At 42.9% G+C, this 20566-nt stretch overlaps 1 protein-coding gene and 1 long non-coding RNA gene across 8 annotated transcripts in view; one reads left to right on the top strand and one right to left on the bottom strand.

The window, feature by feature from the left end:
• Positions 1-8180, bottom strand: part of ALKBH3 (alkB homolog 3, alpha-ketoglutarate dependent dioxygenase) — a 39405-nt gene extending 31225 nt beyond the window's left edge. Inside the window, exons 1-5 of one of the 7 annotated variants that reach the window (XM_009460263.4) lie at positions 7504-8180; positions 6219-6367; positions 5762-5865; positions 4933-4967; positions 2287-2334 (exon numbers count right to left, since the gene is read on the bottom strand). In XM_009460263.4, the coding sequence (XP_009458538.1) occupies positions 2287-2334; positions 4933-4967; positions 5762-5865; positions 6219-6297 (266 nt within the window). In that variant the 5' untranslated portion in view covers positions 6298-6367; positions 7504-8180. The remainder of the gene's footprint in view (positions 1-2286; positions 2335-4932; positions 4968-5761; positions 5866-6218; positions 6368-7503) is intronic. The other 6 variants (XM_001159019.5, XM_054662229.2, XM_054662230.2 and 3 more) reach the window with 6 other exon arrangements.
• Positions 8181-8221: 41 nt separating this feature from the next.
• LOC134807249 (uncharacterized) lies at positions 8222-16295 on the top strand. The gene is made up of 2 exons (XR_010147162.1): positions 8222-8367; positions 14927-16295. It is a non-coding gene; the product is annotated as an uncharacterized LOC134807249 (long non-coding RNA).
• The last annotated feature ends 4271 nt before the right edge of the window (positions 16296-20566 follow it).

The raw sequence follows: 20566 nt of genomic DNA, 5'->3' as shown, positions 1-20566 counted from the left end.
AAAGCTACAGCTCATTATGACTGTATCAAAATAAACACAGCTAATGAGGGTTCTTTCTCCCACTGAATATGTGTTTATTTCAACAATGCCAACGCAGCTCAAAATAATTTTGGATATCTTTCTTAAGATACCTTCTGAAAGCCCACGGAAGATTCTCTTAAACTGCCTTGGTAGCAAATCTTCACTCTTTGAAGGTGCATCTGATTTTGTGAAAGAGCCAAAGCTTACCTGAAGCCGTATCTAGTTAACAATAAGATATGACCAAAACAATAAAACTGGTTTTCTTGAGTGACTTGCTTTAAAATAACAGTTCCAAAAAAGGTTATAACCATGGCAGAGCCATTGTTCCAGCAGAAGCTCCTCTGTAGAAATTCATCTAGATGTGTAAGTTCTATTTGTTTTAAATATCTCATTATTTTATAGTGACAATTAGTATACTCATGCATTAAGGCGATGTTAATGTTTCAATGTTTTTAAATGTTTTTAAAACAATGACTAATGCCTAATATACCCTAAATAGTATATGCTTTAACTACTGAAATCTATCCTAGGCCACGTATGGTGGCTTACGCCTGTAATCCCAGCACTTTGGGAGGCCAAGGCGGGCAGATCACTTGAGCTCAGGAGTTCAAGGCCAGCCTGGGCAACATGGCGAAACCCCATCACTAACAAACAAACAAACAAAAATACAAAATTAGCCAGGTGTGGTGGTGCACACCTGTAATCCCAGCTACTCGGAGGCTGAAGTGGGAGGGTGGCTTGAGCCCAGGAGGCAGAAGTTGCAATGAGCTGAGATCGTGCCACTGCACCCCAGCCTAGGTGACAGAGCCAGACCCTGTCTCAAAAACAGAAAGACTGCCAGGCGCAGTGGCTCATGCCTGTAATCCCAGCACTTTGGGAGGCCAAGGCAGGTGGATCACGAGGTCAAGAGATCGAGACCATGCTGAATAACATGGTGAAACCTCGTCTCTACTAAAAATACAAAAAAAAAAAAAAATTAGCTGGGCATGGTGGCACGCGCCTGTAGTCCCAGCTACTCGGGAGGCTGAGGCAGAAGAATGGCATGAACCCTGGAGGCGGAGCTTGCAGTGAGTGGAGATCACGCCACTGCACTCCAGCTTGAGTGACAGAGTGAGACTCTGTCTCAAAACACAAAACAAAAAAAGAAATTTACCCTAGTGTAGCAATTTGTAACATTATATACAATAATCTACAATATGTAATATACATGAAGTATAATAATATAATGTAGCACTCACAGCACAGAAGTCCAGGCTAGACCCAATTCTAATGTCAAGTTATTATGTGGCACTAAGAAAAAATATTCAAGCCAGACGTGGTGGCTCACACCTGTAATCCCAGCACTTTGAGAGGCTAAGGTGGGGCAGGTGGATCACCTGAGGTCAGGAGTTCGAGACCAGCCTGACCAACATGATGAAACCCCATCTCTATTAAAAATACAAAAAAAGTAGCCAGGCTTGGTGGCACATGCCTGTAATCCCAGCTACTTGGGAGGCTGAGGCAGGAGAATCTCTTGAACCCAGGAGGTAGAGGTTACAGTGAGCCAAGATAGCACCATTGCACTCCAGCCTGGGCAACAAAAGCAAAACTCTGTCTCAAAAAGAAAAAAATATTCAATCTTCCTAGGTCTCATTTCCTCATCTAAAAAACTTGGGAAATAGCAGCTACTATATCTGACAGAAAGGTTAGGAACTATACCCGAAAATATTTTGATGCTAGAAATACTAATAAAAAGGAGATATTATCAAATTTTTGCTCCCCAAGAATTTAAGGGGCAGAAGTTACCTATTTGAAATAAGGGAGTAGACTTTTTTAAACTTTGTTTGGGGTACATATGCAGGTTTGTTATATAGGTACGCTTTTGTCATAGGGGTTTGTTATACAGATTATTTCATCACCCAGGTGTTAAGTCTAGTGCCCATTAGTTATTTTTCCTGTTCCTCTCCCTCCTCCCACCCTCCACCCACCGACAAGCCCCAGTGTCTATTGTTCCCTTCTGTGTGTCCCTGTGTTCTCATCATTCGGCTCCCACTTACAAGTGAGAACATGCAGTATTTGGTTTTCTGTTCCCACGTTAGTTTGCTGATGATAAAGATCTCTAGTTCCATCCATGTTCCCGCAAAGGACATGCTTTCATTCCTTTTAATGGCTGCATAGTATTCCATAATGTATATGTACTACATTTTCTTTATCTAGGGGAGTAGACTATTTTAAAAGACTATAACTCAGTGATAATTATGGTCACTTCTTGTGAGGATTGCTTACCTAGATACACCTGTGGGTGACAGGCTGATTTCATACACACCCTCTCTGCTAAAGAAACAAAGGAAACAGACTTGTTAGTTTGAGGCAAAACAATATGCTCTACCCAGTAGAAGAGTTATCCTTCTGAACTGCCAAAGTCCTGGCTCACCAAAGTCATTTAGTTATGAGAGAGGCATAATCCCCACCTTCTTCTACCACTGAGAAGATCATGGTATATCATTAATGGCACTGGGAATGGAACAGTGACAGTATCAGGCCATGGAGACAAAAACTGGGATAAAATCAATTCTGATTCTACTCCTTTATATTTTACCCATAATTGAGGCAGATATGGTCCAGGAATCTATTGCACAAAGAGGTTTCAAATAGAGCACTCCTCTGGAGAACGTGGAATAGGGGATACATTTAACAGGCAGCAAGCACATCTCAGGGCTCTGGGCTTCTGTTGCTTTCAGAGATACACATCTGATGAGGTTCCTCTTCTGATTAAAATCCTTCAATGGCACCCCAAAACTGCATTCAAGGTCCTCATAATGTAGCTCTATCTTCTGACAGCTCCCATAAACTCATCATCCTCCAGCAGCAATCAACTGCTTGGAATCTCCTGAATACACCACTACGTTTCTAACTCCATGCTTTTCCATGCTGGAATGCCACCCCATCACCCGGCATCCCCAATCCAATCCACCTCCAGCTTTGGTCCAGTGGAAAACTCTCATTCACCTTTCAAAAATCCTAGCTTCAGCATCACCGCCTTTAAACTTTTCCTGACCTTTAATCCAGGCAAATAATATTAACCTCTCATCCTCAGTGTTACCACTAGACCTTACAGTCTATTTTTTCATGATGTACAAGATTACAATTTATCTGATTAAATGTCTATTTCATTTTATAGACTGTGGGGTCCTGAGGTGCAAGGAATAGGTAGATTATTGCTTCCCAGTGTCTGCACATAGCAGATGGGCAATAAAGGTTTACTAAATTTAATCAAATGTGGAAATGTATAAAGCTGTTGCAGAACTGCCAGGTGGTGAGGCCCATAATGAGAAAAGTGACACAGACTGGATAGGTATATCTATCAAGACAATTGTGTCAGATCCTTCTCAGAGAGAGACACGTTATAGAGAACATGAAGGGGCAGTTTTCACATCACCTTCTGTCATGGGAGTTAGTGGTTCATGATCTCTGAGCTAGGCTTTTAAGTAGATGTATGAGTGCCGTTCAGCCAAAATGTAGGCATAGCAGGCATAGCTGTCACACATATTTACTACATTTTCTACATGCATCGTCTATAATGTTTCCCTGAGTATACAGAGAACAAAATGTTTCAATATGGTATATTTTTGGCCCACATTCAGAAATGGCTCACTTTAAATATGGAAGACATTTCCGGCTATTTTTTAAAAACCTAGCATAGTTAACTTTAGATAATGAGAATTAACAGATTCTAGGACCAAGTAGGAATGAGTTCTGTCATTTTTCTCCGACAATTGCCTGTTTCTGGGGGGCCGAATGTCGCATCTGTAGCTTACAACATGTTTCATGGTTTTGTTTATTCTCCTTCACCAATGAAGGCACTAACACACTTGTTTTTTTAAAACAACCAAAGGCCTGGCATGGTAGCTCATCCCTGTAATATCAGCACTTTGGGAGGCTGAGGTGGGAGGATCATTTCAGCCCAGGAATTCGAAACCAGCCCAGGCAACATAGGGAGATCCCATCTCTACAAAAAATTTTTTTAAAAAGGAGCAAGGCATGGTGGTGTGCGCCTGTGGTCCCAGCTACTCGGGAGGCTGAGGTGGGAGGATCACTTGAGCCCAGAAGATGGAGGCTACAGTGAGTTTTGATTATGCCACTGCACTCCAGCCTGAGTGACAGAGTGACAGCCTGTTCCAAAAAAATTAAAAATAATAAACAACCAAAGACTATTAGCCTGCGACTTTTTCTAAGATATACAAGCCAATCTGCAAGCAGTCAAACAGCATAACAAACAGATTGATCATGGGCAAGAACATATATCTGATGCTAATTTGCTAAGATAAAAGAATAGTTTCTACTGACAATTTATCTACATCAGATGAAAACTGACAAGCATAAAAAGAGGAGTCAAAGCATCTCTCACCAACTTTGGACAAGAACATTTTAGACACAGATCAATATAAGAAGAATGTTTACTATCATTTAAATTGTTCTGGAATAATTACATGGTTTTAATAAATGGACTGTAAGCTCATCTACAGCACTAGCAGCTTTCATAGCATTGCTAGTAAAAAAAAAAAAAAAAAAAAGAGGCAATTAATGGCTTCTCAAAGAACCATGCTTCAATGACTCAGGAAAAATCCCTCTCTGTCTTTGCCTGAGAGGTTTAGCTTACTGTCTACAGATATCGGTGAAATAGGGCCAGGAAATCTACACAAGTCAAAGTTTAACATATGGATATCTTGTTGCATTTTCAATACTATCAGCAAATTCAGAAAGTCTTCTCAAAAGATCAAGTTTAAAGACATTTGAGATGGGAATATCCCAGACTACAGTTAAGACACTTATTGGGCCATTCTCTTCCAGATAGAAAAAACAGTGAGGAAAGATTCCAGGCTCTTCATTTCACTGTGGGCAACAATTACAGGAAGACAGCAAATTACTTACTCAATCACTCGTGGCTCAGGAGCTCTACGTACTACCTGCAAGGAAATAGGCGGATCTTACTTCTGGGATGTTCTTAATCCTCACGGATACTGACTTACCATATCTTCCCATTTCTGGTCAAAATAAAGTTAAAAACTATCTCTTTTCTATTCCAACTTCTCACTAACCCACTAGAGACCCTTGTCTCCACTCTTCTTAAAACTACTTCACATTTGCTAGTAGACAGTAAAAGAAGATACAATTATTAATAGAATAAATTTTCCTAGCAGCCAGCAGCTCTGGAAAAATCTTGACAAGATTTTTTAAAATAGAAAATATGCTATAAAATAAGGAGTTTTAATAATTATTTATAGGGTTGTTACTATGGCAAGAAACCCAACTTTTTAACTTTTCCACATTATTAAAAAGTAAATCTTCACTGTTTCCTACATTTTTCCTCATGGGAAAAAAGGGCTAAAAATCAGGCATTTTGTTGTAAAAACTGAAATTTTAATCCAATTCCAAAGACGGTGAAGTGCAATAGCACTGAAGACAGCACAGTTTTAGGACTGCTGGAGCTCAAATAACCAATGCAAGCAAGCTCTCATTATGGTGTAACCTCCTTGCCAAAAATACGGGAATAACATGTGACCATAAACTGGGAGCAGACTACAAAGAATCCCCAGACATAGAAAGGAACTGAAATATTTCGCATTTCATTATTATTATAGTTCTTCTGCTCTGCTATTAGTGAATTTATTCAGTCATTATTTATTTGAGTGTCTACTGTGTGAATATCACTTTTCTAAGCAAATTTTTATCACTATTGAAGAAAAAACCATGAATTTACCTGCTGAGGTTCTTTGAACACAAACTCTCTGTCAGAGAGATGATGCTCTTTGTTCTTCCAGGTCTGGCCAGGCTTCTGGTGGAGATGGCTCTTAGCAGTGGTAGCTGAAGCAAGAGAGGGGACAGCCTCAAACCAGGGGAAAGTCTGTTCTCAGCACCTTCTACTGAGCAAGGGCCAATAAAGCCCACTTGGAGATGATCTCTATGACATGTAGAAACTAACTGGTAAAGTCAACAGAAGATACTGAAAGGTTTGAGGGTGTGGACTAAATATGAGGAACACTAAAGACCCACCCTTAGCTCACCATCAACAAAATCGGACAAAATATCAGCCACATTTTAAACAATTCCTTGACGTCAATTGAAATGGAAGTCCATTATAAACCAAAAGGATATAAATAAAAGAGAATGAGAGTTGTCCATATCCACACACACACAAAATCCCTACAGATTCTTGCCTGGCTGAGCAATGGCCTGGCTTTTAACAGGGGCAGCCCAGGCTCCCTGAACTCGGGCTCGCCGTCTTTTTTCCTCCATGTTGACCAAAAAGGCTTCTGCTCCGAGCTTTCAGAAGATTTTGTTCCTGTTTCAAACTACTCCATGGTATCTGTTTATTAAAACAAAACAAAACAGTGCTTTTAGTTAGGATTGTGAACAATTACTCCTAAGGCATAATTAATTTCAGGCAGAAGACTCTCAATGGCAATAGAGCTTCCATGTAAAATCAGTTTATGTCATCACAACATTTCATTCAAGAAGCCTAGTCATTTGGGGCTGCTGGCTTTAGCATTCACCTTTTGTAATCTTACCATAGTACTTTTGTTTCTTTCACAAGAAAATGCATTTTAAGAAATTCTAAAATTAGGACCTATTATAAACCACATTCCTCTTAATAGTCCCCAAGAGTAGAATATAAGGAAACTGTACTATTCCCATTTTCACCTACATGGACATTGAGAAATCGGCTAAGACTGTTTCCAAGCATATATTCCATTATCACTGGCTGCATCAAACTTCCCTGGAAGTTTGTTCAAAATACCTATGGCCCACCTTCAGAAAATCTGATTTAGGATGGATACAGGTATTTGTCTTTATAACAAGCAGTGTAAGATTTGACACTATGCAGGTATGTATGTGGACGGTAAAGTTCAATGATGCACCCAAAGCCACTCAGGAAATCAACAACAGACAAATTAACATTCAACTTATATTAAACTCCTGTCTCCAGCTAACGGATAAATCCACCTCATAATGGCTAATAATACTAATTTGACAGTTGTACCAGTAAAAGCTTAGCCTACAGCAAATGCAGAAGCACGTACAGCTACCAAAACAACAAGGAAATTCAAGCCACATGTTCCGCATCTGTAATCTATTTCTTTATGCTTCTACCTAAGAAAGCTTCACACCTCAAGTTCTCAAAGGTAAAAGCTCGTTTTATATTAATAGCTTGCTTAGACTATAGATTCCCAGGTCCCATCTCCCACCTCTTCTGATTCAGTAGAGCTGAGCCAGGCCCAGGAATCTGGGTGTTTAACAAGTTCCCCCAGATGATAAGCATGTAATTCATTTCATTTAATAGGTGGAGAGACGCAGAGGCTGCCATCTGCCCAGAAGAGTTAATGACAATCAAATACCAATTCTCCAATCCCAGGAGCTCCCGTTTGACATGTTCTCTCAATTGAGGCCCTAAAAGCGTAACACAATTACCTACAGTCCCCGCAGAGGATACGACTTGCTCACCTTCTTGCTCCATTCACTGGGGAGCCATATGTTATTTGCCAGAGAACAATTGTTGAAAATAGATTCCAGAGCCCCATCCCAGATCTACTCAATTTGTAGAGTCCCAGAATTAAGAATTCCTCAACCCAGGAATTCTTAATGCACATAAAGCTTGAGAACCAGTGCTGTAAAATACAAGGACTCTGGCGCCAGCCAGAACTCGCTTTGAATCCAGATCTATCACTTCCCAGCTGCATGGCCCATGGCAAATGACTTCACCTTTCTGAGCCCCAGTTTTTCCTCAGTAAACAGGGCAGTCACTTTCCGCACGGTTGAGGTGCAGACTAAGCGAGCTCCGCAGGTGGAAGAGCTTGGTCGTGGATAAGGGTACTTCCTTTTCCTAATTTAGATCCTTCTCTTTAAGGAGGCCTAGAATGAGGCCCCGGAGGTCGCCCAGGAAGAGACTTCAGGGGTGGTCCTCGCACCCCCAGCCCCGCGCACCCAGCAGTAAGTCAGGAAGGCGCACTTGCGGGCGGAGCCGGGCGCGCCCGTGGAAACCCGCTAGGACTTGGGGCAGCCCTCGCAGCCCCGGACCCACTCCGCAGTCTGTGGTCGGAACCTTAAGAGTGAAGCACCGACTCCAGCAACTCCCAATCACAGGCCGCGGCATCAGGCACTTCCTCTCGACGTTACGCAGCGCCGCCACTACTTCCGGTGCGCAGTCCTCAGTCCGGGTAGTCCCACATCCCCCGCGCCTGGAGGGCCTAATCACCGAAGGTGCTGATGAGGGGATATGTGTTGCAGCGGACAGGGATTGAGAATGCAGGGGAGCGGTGTGAAGGGGTCGGGGTTTGGCAAAGGTGGAAGTGACGGCGTGTCTCCTACGTGAGTTCCTTGAAACTAGAGATGTCCAAGCATCAGCATCTTTGTGGCAGAAAGAGTGACCGGGTCCCTGTGGGACTAGATAAAGGGAGAGGAGTTTGGGGGACCTGGTTATAATGTGTTAGGCAAAAGGATTTACATTTTATCCTAAAAACCACGGAGAGCCTGAAATGAGCCTCCTTTGTGTTCCTATTGCAGCCTGTGCACACCTCCGAACACAGCATTTACAGCAGGGCGTAGGACCACGCCTTAATTCACCTTGGCTCTCTCCAGTGCTAAGCAAATTTTGCTTGAGTGAACAGACCTACATTTTGGCCCAGACACCACCACTTACTAGTTGTATAATCTAGGGCAAGTACTCTGCCTCTTTTTAAAATGGGTATCGCTCTTGTTGGGAGGATTAAGTGAGATAATGCATTTAAAGAATATAGCACAATGCCTGGAACACAACAAAAACTCAAAAAATGAAAAAAAGCTCACCCCATTTGAGCTCATGAGAAACATCTTTAAAGTGGTCATGTTAAACCATGTACTTTACAGTATGAAAATAGCAAAAGTAGCACTGAATTGACTGTTTTATGCAAGTCATTCTCTAAGATCTGCCAAAGTATAGTCACTGTGGAAATCTTTAAAATAAGCCTGATATGAGTGTTTACCTGCAGGAAGTTCATTATAGGTACACCTCATCAATGTACCTATATTGTTGCTACTATCAAATCCATTTTCACAGCACTCATTATTATTTGTTATACTTTGTGATACTGAAGGAAAAAAATGATTTATCCTAGACCTGAAAGGAGAGAAAATGCTAAGGCCACACTACAGTTTTTTTCCCCCATCAACTAATTTGTCAATGTCTGCTTCTGGCTCAGGAACTTTGGCTGTATCTTCTAAAATATGTTATTTCTTTCTTTTCAATGATTATAGTTTTGGAACAGGAACAAAGAAGTCTGGATTGAGGAGTTCCTAAAAGTAGTGATTGACACCTCTTCAGCCTCTAAGTAGTGTATTTCTCAAAAATCAATCCATGATTTACTTGCATCTGAAATCACTGCTTTTTTTTTTTTTTAACAGAATCACCTGCGTTTTTAACAAGTACCCAAGTAATTCTGGTGCACAAAAATTTTGAAAACCTCTAGGACACATGTAGGATGACAAATTGTTCTGGTTTTTATGGGCCTGAGGAGTTTCCCAAGACACAGGACTTTAAGTGCTAAAGCCAGGACAGTCCTGGGCAAACTGAGATGGTTGGTTACCCTAGACGATGCGAGTATATAGTATTAGTTGTTCTTAATGGTCTTGGCATCCTCATTAGGGTCTTGATTTTCTTATTTCTGCTTGAAGTGTTTGAGTTTTTATCAGGAGGTGGTGGTAGAGACCATGGGAGAAGGAATGAAGGCGAAGTGTGTTGCCAATTATCAACCTATTGAGTCTCCATTCCAAACTCACCCTTCACTACCCTGTTTGCAATATTGGAAGGTTTCTCCCTTGCCTTTTGGTTCAATGGACAGTGAGCTTCATCAGTGGAGGGTACTGGAGGAAGTTTAGAGGAGGAAGGGGCTCTTTTTTCTGGTTCCAGTGTGCTCCTCTCAGCTGGCTCTTTAGTGCACAGTGGCCCACAGTGTTTGACTACTCCCTGTGGGCTGAATTACCAGGTTAGTTTCTCTTCTGAAAGTTAAGGCATCAATTGGGAAGGAATGGGATCCCAAAATTTGAAATAAGCACTCTGCTTAGACCCAGATAACTGACAGTCTTGAACACCCACGGCACCCTGAGCCTTCCTTGGCAGTGGAAGTAGCTTGTCCTCCTAAGTCTGAGGAGACTAGTCATTCTTTGCTTGAAGACACTGCTAAGCCCTCAGCTGGGGCAGATGACTTCAAAAGGGAAGCTCATTCTCGACAAGACCCAGCAGAATTTACTTCCCCTTCTTCTGCCTCATTGCCACTAGACCCTAACTAGGTTCAAACCTCATTAATGCTCCAGGTAGGCTGCTACACACTATGATCTAAAACAGCTTGCACGCTGAAAGAACTATACTAATTACACATACTTTGCTAATGTGTGGAATGTGTGGAAGTGGATTCTAAGTGTTTTAAACTAAGGAGGGCAGTATATAGTACTATATCAGGCCAATTATATGGAGGCATTTACTAGAGTGCATTTACAGACATTGTGTTGACTCATGCAACTGGAAATGACTCTAACAGCTTATTTGGTGGATTTATTGAAGATTTAACTCAACAGTAGTCTATGGTTAATCCTACGGAGATGCCAAGGCACAATGTAGAGGCGGGAACCCAAAGACTGAGAGGGGTAGAAATGTTGGACTGAATTTATCAAATGTGACCTTGACCCACGTGCAATAGACACAAACACAAAAACTATATCCTACAACAAGATCCAGAAGATGCTCCTTTTTCTAAAGCATTGAGAAATACTTTAGACAAGGGAACACTTGCATCCTTGGAAAGCTCTGTGGTTGCTCTCCTTTGCAGGCCAGGTGTGATCATGGAAGATGCCACCATTGAGTTGGGTTCCCTGGTTTTAGTGGAGATGATGAGGCCAAGTGGCAGCACTTAATTATTAAAGGTAAGGACATTGATCCAATACAGAAGCCAGGACATACCAGTAATCAGAATATGTTGGTCTGTAAGAATCTTTGGTAGTGGCCATGGTGTCCCTAGGAATGAAACAGATGGGCAGCCTACTAGAGAATTGTTTGATCTATCTAACAGAAAAAAAGTCTATGTCTAGTAGCCAAAAACCTTACCTGGCCACACTGGATAGACATAGTCTCTCACCTAGTTTCCAGACAAGTCATATCACGACCCCAAACCTCTTGATTGACAGGGAAGCCACATCTCTTGGAGGAAGGACCCTGCACCATTGCCACAAGTATATACTGTAAATTTTCCTCAAAGTGTTTTTTTTGAGACAGAGTCTCACCCTATCACCCAAGCTGAGAGCAGTGGCGTGGTCTCGGCTCACTACCAGCTCCGCCTCCTGGGTTCATGCCATTCTCCTGCCTCAGCCTCCCGAGTAGCTGCCTGCCACCACGCTCGGCTAATTTTTTGTATTTTTAGTAGAGATGGGGTTTCACCATGTTAGCCAGGATGGTCTCGATCTCCTGACCTTGTGATCCACCCACCTCGGCCTCCCAAAGTGCTGGGATTACAGGCCTGAGCCACCGCGCCCGGCCCAAGTCTTCATCCAAGTGAATGCAGCCATTTACTCAAATGGTTACACATTGGGGAAAAGTAAGTACCCAGGTATTTTAGACTTTACTGGGCAATGGCTCTTAACTAATTCCTGGGAACCTAGAACACCTCTATGGCCCACGAATGAAAGTGAGGGCTTTTGATGTTCAAGTGATAGATGGAATCTTAGTTCAAGTTTGACTCACAGTGGACCCAGTTGTCCACAGATCCATCCAGTGGCTACTTCCCCAGTTCCTGAATGTATACGGATGCTCCCTTGACTTATGATGGGGTTCTATCCTGATAAACCCATTGTAAGTTGAAAATATCATAGGTCAAAATGCATTTGCTACACCCAACCTATGGAACATCACAGTTTAGCTTAGCCTGCCCTAAACATACTCAGAACACTCACATTAGCCTAAGCTGGGCAAAATAATCTAACGCAAAGCCTGTTTTATAATAAAGTGTTGATATGTCATGTAATTTATTGAATACTGTACTGAAGTACAGTTTCTACTAAATGTGTACCACTCTTCCACTATCGTCAAGTCAAAAAATCAATGGAACCATCATAAGTCAGGGACCATCTATAGTTGGATTAGTTATATTTGGCAACTAGCAGAATCCCCAAATTGACTCTCTGACCCACAAAGTGAAGGCCAGTTGGTAGAAAAGGCTACATGGAAACTCCAGGAACTTCCCCTCCATACCAAGATAGTAAATACTAGCAATACCACATTCCTGGAGGAATTGTAAAGATTAATGCCACAATCAAAGACTTGAAAGAATCAGATGATAATTCTATCACATTCTCATTCTCATTTAATTTACTGTTGGCCTGTGCAGAAGTCAAATGGATCTTGAAGAATGATTGTTAGCTGTTGTAAATTTAATCAGGTAGTTACTCCATGACTCCAATGCAGCTGCTGTCCCACATGTGCTATCTTTACTGCGGCAATTAACATAACCTTTTGCGTTTGGTATGCAGCTCTTGACCTGGCTAATGCCTTTTTCTCTATATTAATTTACAAGAAACATTCTGCCTTGGCTGGGTGCGGTGGCTCAGGCCTGTAATCCCAGCACTTTGGGAGGCCAAGGCAGGCACATCGCCTAAGGTCAGGAGTTCAAGACCAGCCTGGCTAACATGGTGAAACCCCATCTCTACTAAAAATACAAAAAATTAGCCGGGCGTGGTGGTGGACGCCTGTAGTCCCAGCTACTTGGGAGGCTGAGGCAGGAGAATGGCGTGAACCCGGGAGGCAGAGCTTGCAGTGAGCCAAGATTGTGCCACTGCACTCCAGCCTGGGTGACAGAGTGAGATTCCGTCTCAAAAAAAAAAAAATACAAAAAATTAGCCAGGTGTGGTGGTGCACACCTGTAGTCCCAGCTACTCGGGAGGCTGAGGCAGGAGAATTGCTTGAACTAGGGAGGCGGAGGTTGCAGTGAGCCGAGATCATGCCACTGCATTCCAGCCTGGGTGACAGAGTGAGACCCTGTCTCAAAAAAAAAAAAAAAAGGAACATTCTGCATTTACTTGGCATGGCCAACAGTATACTCTCATAGTCTTGCCTCAGAGATACCTCAGTTCTTCTGCTGTCATACTATAGGTCCACCTCTCATCCTGACATCCTACAAAACATCACTCTAGACAACAATAATGACGACATTGTGCTGATTGGATATGGTGAACAGAAGGTAGAAAGTGTTTTAGATGCTTTAGTAAGACATGTGTGAGCTAGGTGTGGTGGCTCATACCTGTAATGTCATGCATGGGCCAATAGGCCCATGAACAGAGTAGTCATGGTGGCAGGGATGGAGGATATGCATGGCCTCAACAATTTGGACTTCTTTTCTCAAAGCTGACCTGGCTAACGCTACTGCTGCATACCTAACCTACAAATAGCCAAGACCAATACTCAGCTCTCCATATGTCACCATTTGTCAGGCGACCGTCCAGCCACTTGTAGCAGTTTGATTACATTGGACCTTTTCCATCATAGAGAGGGTGGAGATTCATCTTCACTGGAATATACTCATATTCTGGATATGGGTTTATTTATCTTCCTTGTATATACTGCTTTGGTCAGCACCACCATCTGTGAACCCACCAAATGTCTTATTCCCCTTCATGGTATTCCCTGATCAAGGAACTCATTTCACAGTAAAGGAAGTACATCAATGGGCTTAACTTCTTACCCATTGGAAACAGTTTGGCTAATTGAAAGATGGAGTGGCTTACTGAAGACTTAGTTATGGCCCCAATCAGGAGACAGCCCCTGAAAGGGTAGAGTTCTGTATTATTGGATGCAGTTTATACTTTGAATCAGAGATCAGAATATGGTGCTCTTTCTCCCTTAACCAGAATACATGACGCTGGGAATGAGGGTGAAAATGAGAGTGACCCCCTTCAGTAATATAATTATTAACCCACTTGCTTCCTGTCCCAGCAACACTGAGCAGTGCTGGTTTGAAGGTCTGCTTCCTCAGGGTGTGAATGCTTACACAAGGACTATGTCTGGAACCAAAAGGATTTTCTCAGGTGCCTCTTGGTACTTTGTGTCCAGTAAAAAGAAAAAAAAACATAAAGGAAACTACAAAAGCAGCAACAACAAAACAGCAGAATGATGAATAACTTGGATTAAGAATGAAGATTTGTGTTGTACCATCAGGTAAAGAAGTCAGTGAACTGAGGTTCTGGCTAAGGGCAAGGGAAATATGGAAGAAGCCACCTGTGATGTTATAACCAATAACAGAAACAAAGACTGTATGAGCTTTGTATGTTTTCTCTTTGCTAGCTATATGTATGTGTTTTGTACATGAAAATCATGTTCTTCTCTCTCCATTATTTTATATTCATGTAGTTGGAGGTTACATTTACAATTTAGTTTCTATGTAGCAGAACATTCAGTAGGATTATGATTGAATTTGAAGACTATTTAATACGGTCAGTAGTAGATATGGTGACTGTTGGAAGTTCATTTGGGGGGAAACAATGAGAACGCCTTCACTTCTATGAAGGATAGCTGTATCTTGGTAGGTGGAAACAGATGTTGTGTTGATCCTACAGAAGTTGAAATGTGTGTAGAAGGGTGGTGCATATGGAAACTGAGTAGCTGAAGGAGTGGACTCTGAATCATCAATCCTTATTAACTCTCAGCTCCAAATCCATCCTTTATTGCCTGCTTGTTATACTGAAACATTTTTCCCTTGCTAGCTGATTCAATAGTAAGCTTCATTAGTCGATAGTCCTGAAGAGACCCTGAAGGGGGAAGGGGCTCTTTAAAAATTTTTTTAAATTAGCCCTTATAAAAGAGGAAGAGGCTCTTTTTCTTCTAATCTCTCTCTCTCTCTCTTTCTGACAGAGTCTCGCTGTCACTCAGGCTGCAGTGCAGTGATGCAATTTCTGCTCACTGCAACCTCCACCTCTCGGGTTCAAGTGATTCTTCTGCCTCAGCCTCCCGAGTAGCTGGGACTACAGGCGTGCACCACCACACCCGGCTAATTTTTGTATTTTTAGTAGAGACGGGGTTTCACCATATTGGCCAGGCTGGTCTCAAACTCCTGACCAGGAGAGGCTCTTTTCCATGGTTCCTGTGTGTTCCTCTGTACTAGGTTGAATAATATCCACCCTCAAATTTATGTCCACTCAAAACCTGTGAAGATGACCTTATTTGGAAGTAGGGTCTTTCCAGATGCAATCAAGTTAAGATGAGGGCAGAGTGAATTAGGGCAGGTCTGAATCCAATGACTGCTGTCCTTATAAGGAGAGGGAGATTTGGAGACAGAGGGACAGAGAAAGACAGGCAAGGACGCCATGTGAAGGTGGAAGCAGAGCTTGGAGGGATGTTGCCACAAGCCAAGGAGTGTCTGGAGCCACCAGAAGCTGGAAAAGGTGGGGAAGGATCCTCCCTCAGAGCCTGTAGAGTGCACATTCCTGCCAATACCTTGATTTGGGACTTCCGGTCTCCAGAACTGTGAGAGGATGAATTTTCGTTCCTTTAAGCCACCCCATTTGTGGTAATTTGTTATGGCAGGCCTAAGACATGAACACATCTTTTCAGCCAGCTCTGCCATGCACCATGGCCAGCAGAGCTTGGTGCCTCCCCTTGGCAACTTCCCAGTACCACAGTTAGTTCTCTTGGTGCAGCTCGCCAGCAAACTTCGCCATCCAGCAAAACACCACCATGTCTCCTCCAGCGAGGTTTGGATCCTTAACCCTGGCAGATGGGAGCTGTTTCAGAGTTGTTTCTTCCTCGCTGTTCTGCCTCAAACTAGAGGTAGAGGCTGCTCCCTGCATCTGTTACACCCGCGTGAAAGGAAAATAAAATCTCGGGACCCTAATTCACTCTGCCAAAAGGAAAAATTAAGCTCAAAGCTGAGTCATGCAAGAAGCTGCCTTTCCTTTTGTTCCCCAACAGAGAGCTACCGATCAAGGTTAAATATCTCCATGGGTAGCTCCTCTATGTTCACCCTATCTAATGTAAAATGCCAGTTTACTGGCTGTGAGATGAATACATAATTGACTATTCCCCTACCTGCTCCTTTTCTCTAGTATCGTGGATCACCAGACCCTCTCTCTTTCCCCTCCAGCACACTTTTCCCCTTTAACTATTAAAGCCCTCAAAATCATCTTTGGAGAAAGGCACAGACCACAGACTTTCTGTTATTCCATGTTCTTTTCTTCCAGATGTGTTCTTAACCTTGGCAAAAATAAACCTCTAAATTGATGGAGACCTGTTTCGGATACTTTTTGGCTTACACTTGTGTTCTTAGAGTTCTCTTTTTCCCTTTGTCAGTAACCCTCTATTATGGTTAATAATTCTTTCTTTCTTTTCTTCTTTTCTTTTCTGTTCTTCTTTTCTTTTCAACAGAGTCTCGCTCTTTTACCCAGGCTGGCAGGCTGGAGTGTGGTGGTGCAATCTCAGCTCACTGCAACCTGCATCACTTGGGTTCAAGTGATTCTCCTGCCTCAGCTCTGCGAGTAGCTGGGATTACAGATGTGCACCAGCACGCCCAGCTAATTTTTTTTTTTTTATTTTTAGTAGAGACAGGATTTTGCTATGTTGGCCAGGCTGGTCTTGAATTCCTGACCTCAAGTGATCCACCCGCCTCGGCCTCTCATGGTGCTAGGATTATAGGCGTGAGCCACCGCGCCCGACCTATTTCTTTCCTGTCCAAATGATTATGTAGCTTCTGTCTCCTGATTGAGTCCTGATGGCTGCAGTGGGAATGTGGCATCAGGAGTTGAAAGCAAAGGCTAACTGCCTGGGCCCCGGGTTGGCCTCTGTACATCACTGATTTGCCTCTGAGTTGGGTCCTTGCTCTCCTAGCCCATCACTTATGTATTGCTTGCTCCTTCTAGTTTGTCCTCATCCAAGACTGCCTTCCTAAAGTAGATGTTGCTGGTTGCTTTGCTACTTTGAAGCCAGCATTTCTCAGCATGTGGTTGGAAGGGTAACTGCGTGAGAATCACTAGGGGATGCTGTAAAAATGCACATTCTGGGAGCCCATCAGGATTCTCAGTTAGTAGGTCTGGGGCAGGGCCCAGCAATGTGCATTTTTTTTTTTTTTGAAACATAGTCTCGCTTCGTCGCCCAGGCTGGAGTGCAGTGGCATGGTCTTGGCTCACTGCAACCTCCGCCTCCTGGGTTCAAGCAATTCTCCTGCCTCAGCCTCCTGGCTGCCACACCTGGCTAATTTTTTGTATTTTAGTAGAGACAGGGTTTCACTGTGTCTTGAACTCCTGACCTCAGGTGATCTGCCCGCCTCAGCCTCCCAAAATGTTAGGATTACAGGCGTAAGCCACCCGCACCTGGCAGTAATTTGCATTTTTAACAATGCTTTGTTCCATTTTGCAGGTACCTGCACCATATTCTGTATCCTTTCCCTATGTCTGTTTTCCAGAGGTGATCACTTCCCACTCAACAGTTATCTCATACCCTGGATGGCAAAGCTGATAGATGCTTTAAGTGCTGGTAGCTCTTAACAGTGACTCTGAGTGAGCTACACCCTCTAGCCTATTTTCAGTTGCCGATTTTCACACCACTCTCTTGCCAAGCGTTCCCTGTTTCAATCATGTGCAGCTTGTGGAGCGCCTGCTGCTGTATTCCTGAGAAAATCCAACCCAAGGAAAATAATGGCACATCATGCTAATAGCTCTCAGTGAAGGTGTTGCATAGAGAAATTCCCAGCCTATGTCTCACTGCCAAAGGTTTAGCAGCTCCCAGCTTGAGCGAGGAGGGTGGGAAGGGAATCTGCCAACCCTGCAGCATGTTTGCTATGAGGCTTTCAGCTCTCTGCCAACTTTCAACAACATTGAAGGGTAGAGGACATTTCCCCAGACTCCAGACAGGAACACCTTCTGTTCAATGCCCAGCACGATTGTAGATGCTTCAGGAGGTAAAATCTCCATCCAGTGAACCACAGGGTAAACTGTGTGAGATACAATTAAAAAACAGTGTAATTGGATGTGAAATTATGGAGGGCAGACAAAAATCTGGGGAACAAGAGATCACTAGAGGTTATAGTCATTAGCAAAGTCAGTATGGAGTATAGGGAATTATGTCAAGGTTTTAAATTATGTAGCATTCAGACAGCTTGAAGATATTCTGATAGTTAACATTATCCCTAAAAAGAGTAGGCAACATTTACACATTCTTATTTCTAAATAATAGCAAATAATAACATTAGTTAACATTTCATGAGCACTTCTTACATGCCAAGTGCTGTTCCAATCACTTACATGCCTACACTGATCTAATTTTAAGAACCCAGTTACACAGGCATTATTATTATTAGACCCATTTTACAAAGAAGACTGAACCACAATGCCACATGATGCCACCGTGCCACATCTCTGCAAATACATGCCAGAATGAAAGCCAAATTAGGAAAGATAGGACTGTTCCTAAAATGACATGAACCATTTCTTGGGACCTCATTGCTGGTGTCTTTCAGTGACTTCAAAAAAGAAGAGTTGGTAGCAGTGTAATCCAGCAGCCCCTGAGTTATTAAGCATTCTTGATGGTTTTATCTAGATGGCTTAGCAGATTCCTCTGTAGAGCTACTGAGTCCTCAGAACCATGGGAATGGCATCATTTTGAGTCTACGAACTATGATGTCAAACGAGACTTGGTTCAGATCTCAGCTTCACTACTCCATTGGTGGGTAACTTCAAACAAGTTACTTAGTTCTCCTCATCTGTTGGACTCTATGAAGATTCACCCATACATTCATTCATTCATTTAATCTGCAAATACTGAGTACTGACTGCAGCTAGCAGTGTGCCGGATACTAGGGACAAAGCAGTGTTCAAGACAGACTTGGTTCCTGCCCTCATGGAGGTAATAGTCTAGCAGAGGAGATAGACATTTTTAAAATAAGCAAATATTACAGTTGCCATATTTCCTATGAGGCTGTATCATGGGGGACCTAACCTAGTGGAGTAATATCCCCAGTGTGTGCTGAGTCCTAGGCTGGCTGGGAGTTTTACTGATAGAGGTCAGGCTCAGCTGGGAGGTCAGCAGCTAAGGGCTGGCTGGTCTAGACTAGCCTTGACTCCATGTGGTCCCTCAGCTTTGAACAAGCTCAGCAGGCATGTTCTAATAGCAGTGGCAGAGAGAGAGAAGGGGGTAGAGGAGGGGGTCATGAATGCAAGCACACAAGAACTTTTGAAGCCCAGGTGTGGAAGTTGTATGAAATCACTTCCACTTCATTTATTGGCCAAAGCAAGCCAGCTCAGGTTCAAGGAGTGGGGAAATTGACTTTATCTCTTGCTTGCAGTTGTTGCAACATCACATCGCAGAGGGCACAAATACTGGGAAGAGCAGAGTAGAGTAGAGAGAGTCATTTTTGCAATCAATCTACCACAGTCAGTGAGAAACTGAAAGTGGGTTCTGTGGGAGTAGAGAGTGAGGAAATGAGTCATGAGATGGGGTAAAAAGAAGGCACATCATGCAGGCGTTAAGAGGCACCAAACAGTAAAAGTTAATTTAATTGCTTCTCGGCCTTTTGACTGAGACCGAGTGTAGTAAACGTTAATTCACATAGGGCAGGAAGCATATGGTAAACATTAAACACTCACTCTCCCCGCTCCCCCTTATTTTCCATCTCATAGAGTGATGTCACTTGGACATCATTGTCAAGTTCATTTGTTTTAGGTGTGTACCTTAGGCAGGGATTGTTCTTTCCAGTGCTCAGGATGCTTGTCAGCAAATATTCAATAAAAGCTTCTTACTGAATAAATATCAGAGTACCTGAAATTATTAAGTTAATGACTAGTAGACCATTGCCTCCTGTGTCTTATGAGTAAATTATCCACTTTCTTGAAGCAAATTCATTATGTTGAGAAGCATGAAAACGAAATTGATGTGCCTAGGTTGTCTTTTGCACTGAAAGAACCAAAGACAGCGTGGCTGTGAAATACAATATTCATCTGAGTTTCCATTTACAGCTTTTCCATAGGCTGTGTGGTGCTTGGCAGTAATGACCATTGGTTTGTCCAATTTTTTTTTTTCTTTGAGACGGAGTTTTGCTCTTGTTGCCCAGGCTGGAGTGCAATGGTGCGATCTTGGCTCACCACACCCTCCATCTCCCAGGTTCAAGCAGTTCTCCTGCCTCAGCCTCCTGAGTAGCTGGAATTACAGGCATGTGCCACCACGCCTGCCTGGCTAATTTTTTTGTATTTTTAGTAGAGATGGGGTTTCACCATGTTGGCCAGGATGGTCTCGAACTCATGACCTCATGATCTGCCTGCCTTGGCCTCCCAAAATGCTGGGATTACAATCGTGAGCCACCACGCCCAGACTGGTTTGTCCAATTGTTAAATGCAGCCAACATCTGCACTAAGCGGTGGTGCGTGAATAAGAAACACAGTAAGCCCAAATTATTCCCATACACTCTGGATAAACTGAGCATTTTAAAAAGTGGCCTTGTAGCTTTCAGAAGATTTCTAGTACCATTAGCTGGGCAGAAACCACATTTATAAGATGTGAGTCTGAAAA

This window comes from Pan troglodytes, chromosome 9 (assembly GCF_028858775.2).
Source record: "Pan troglodytes isolate AG18354 chromosome 9, NHGRI_mPanTro3-v2.0_pri, whole genome shotgun sequence".
Taxonomy (NCBI): Eukaryota; Metazoa; Chordata; class Mammalia; order Primates; family Hominidae; genus Pan; species Pan troglodytes.
Note: the sequence above shows the minus strand (reverse complement) of the source record. Positions and strands in the feature narration are given on the sequence as shown.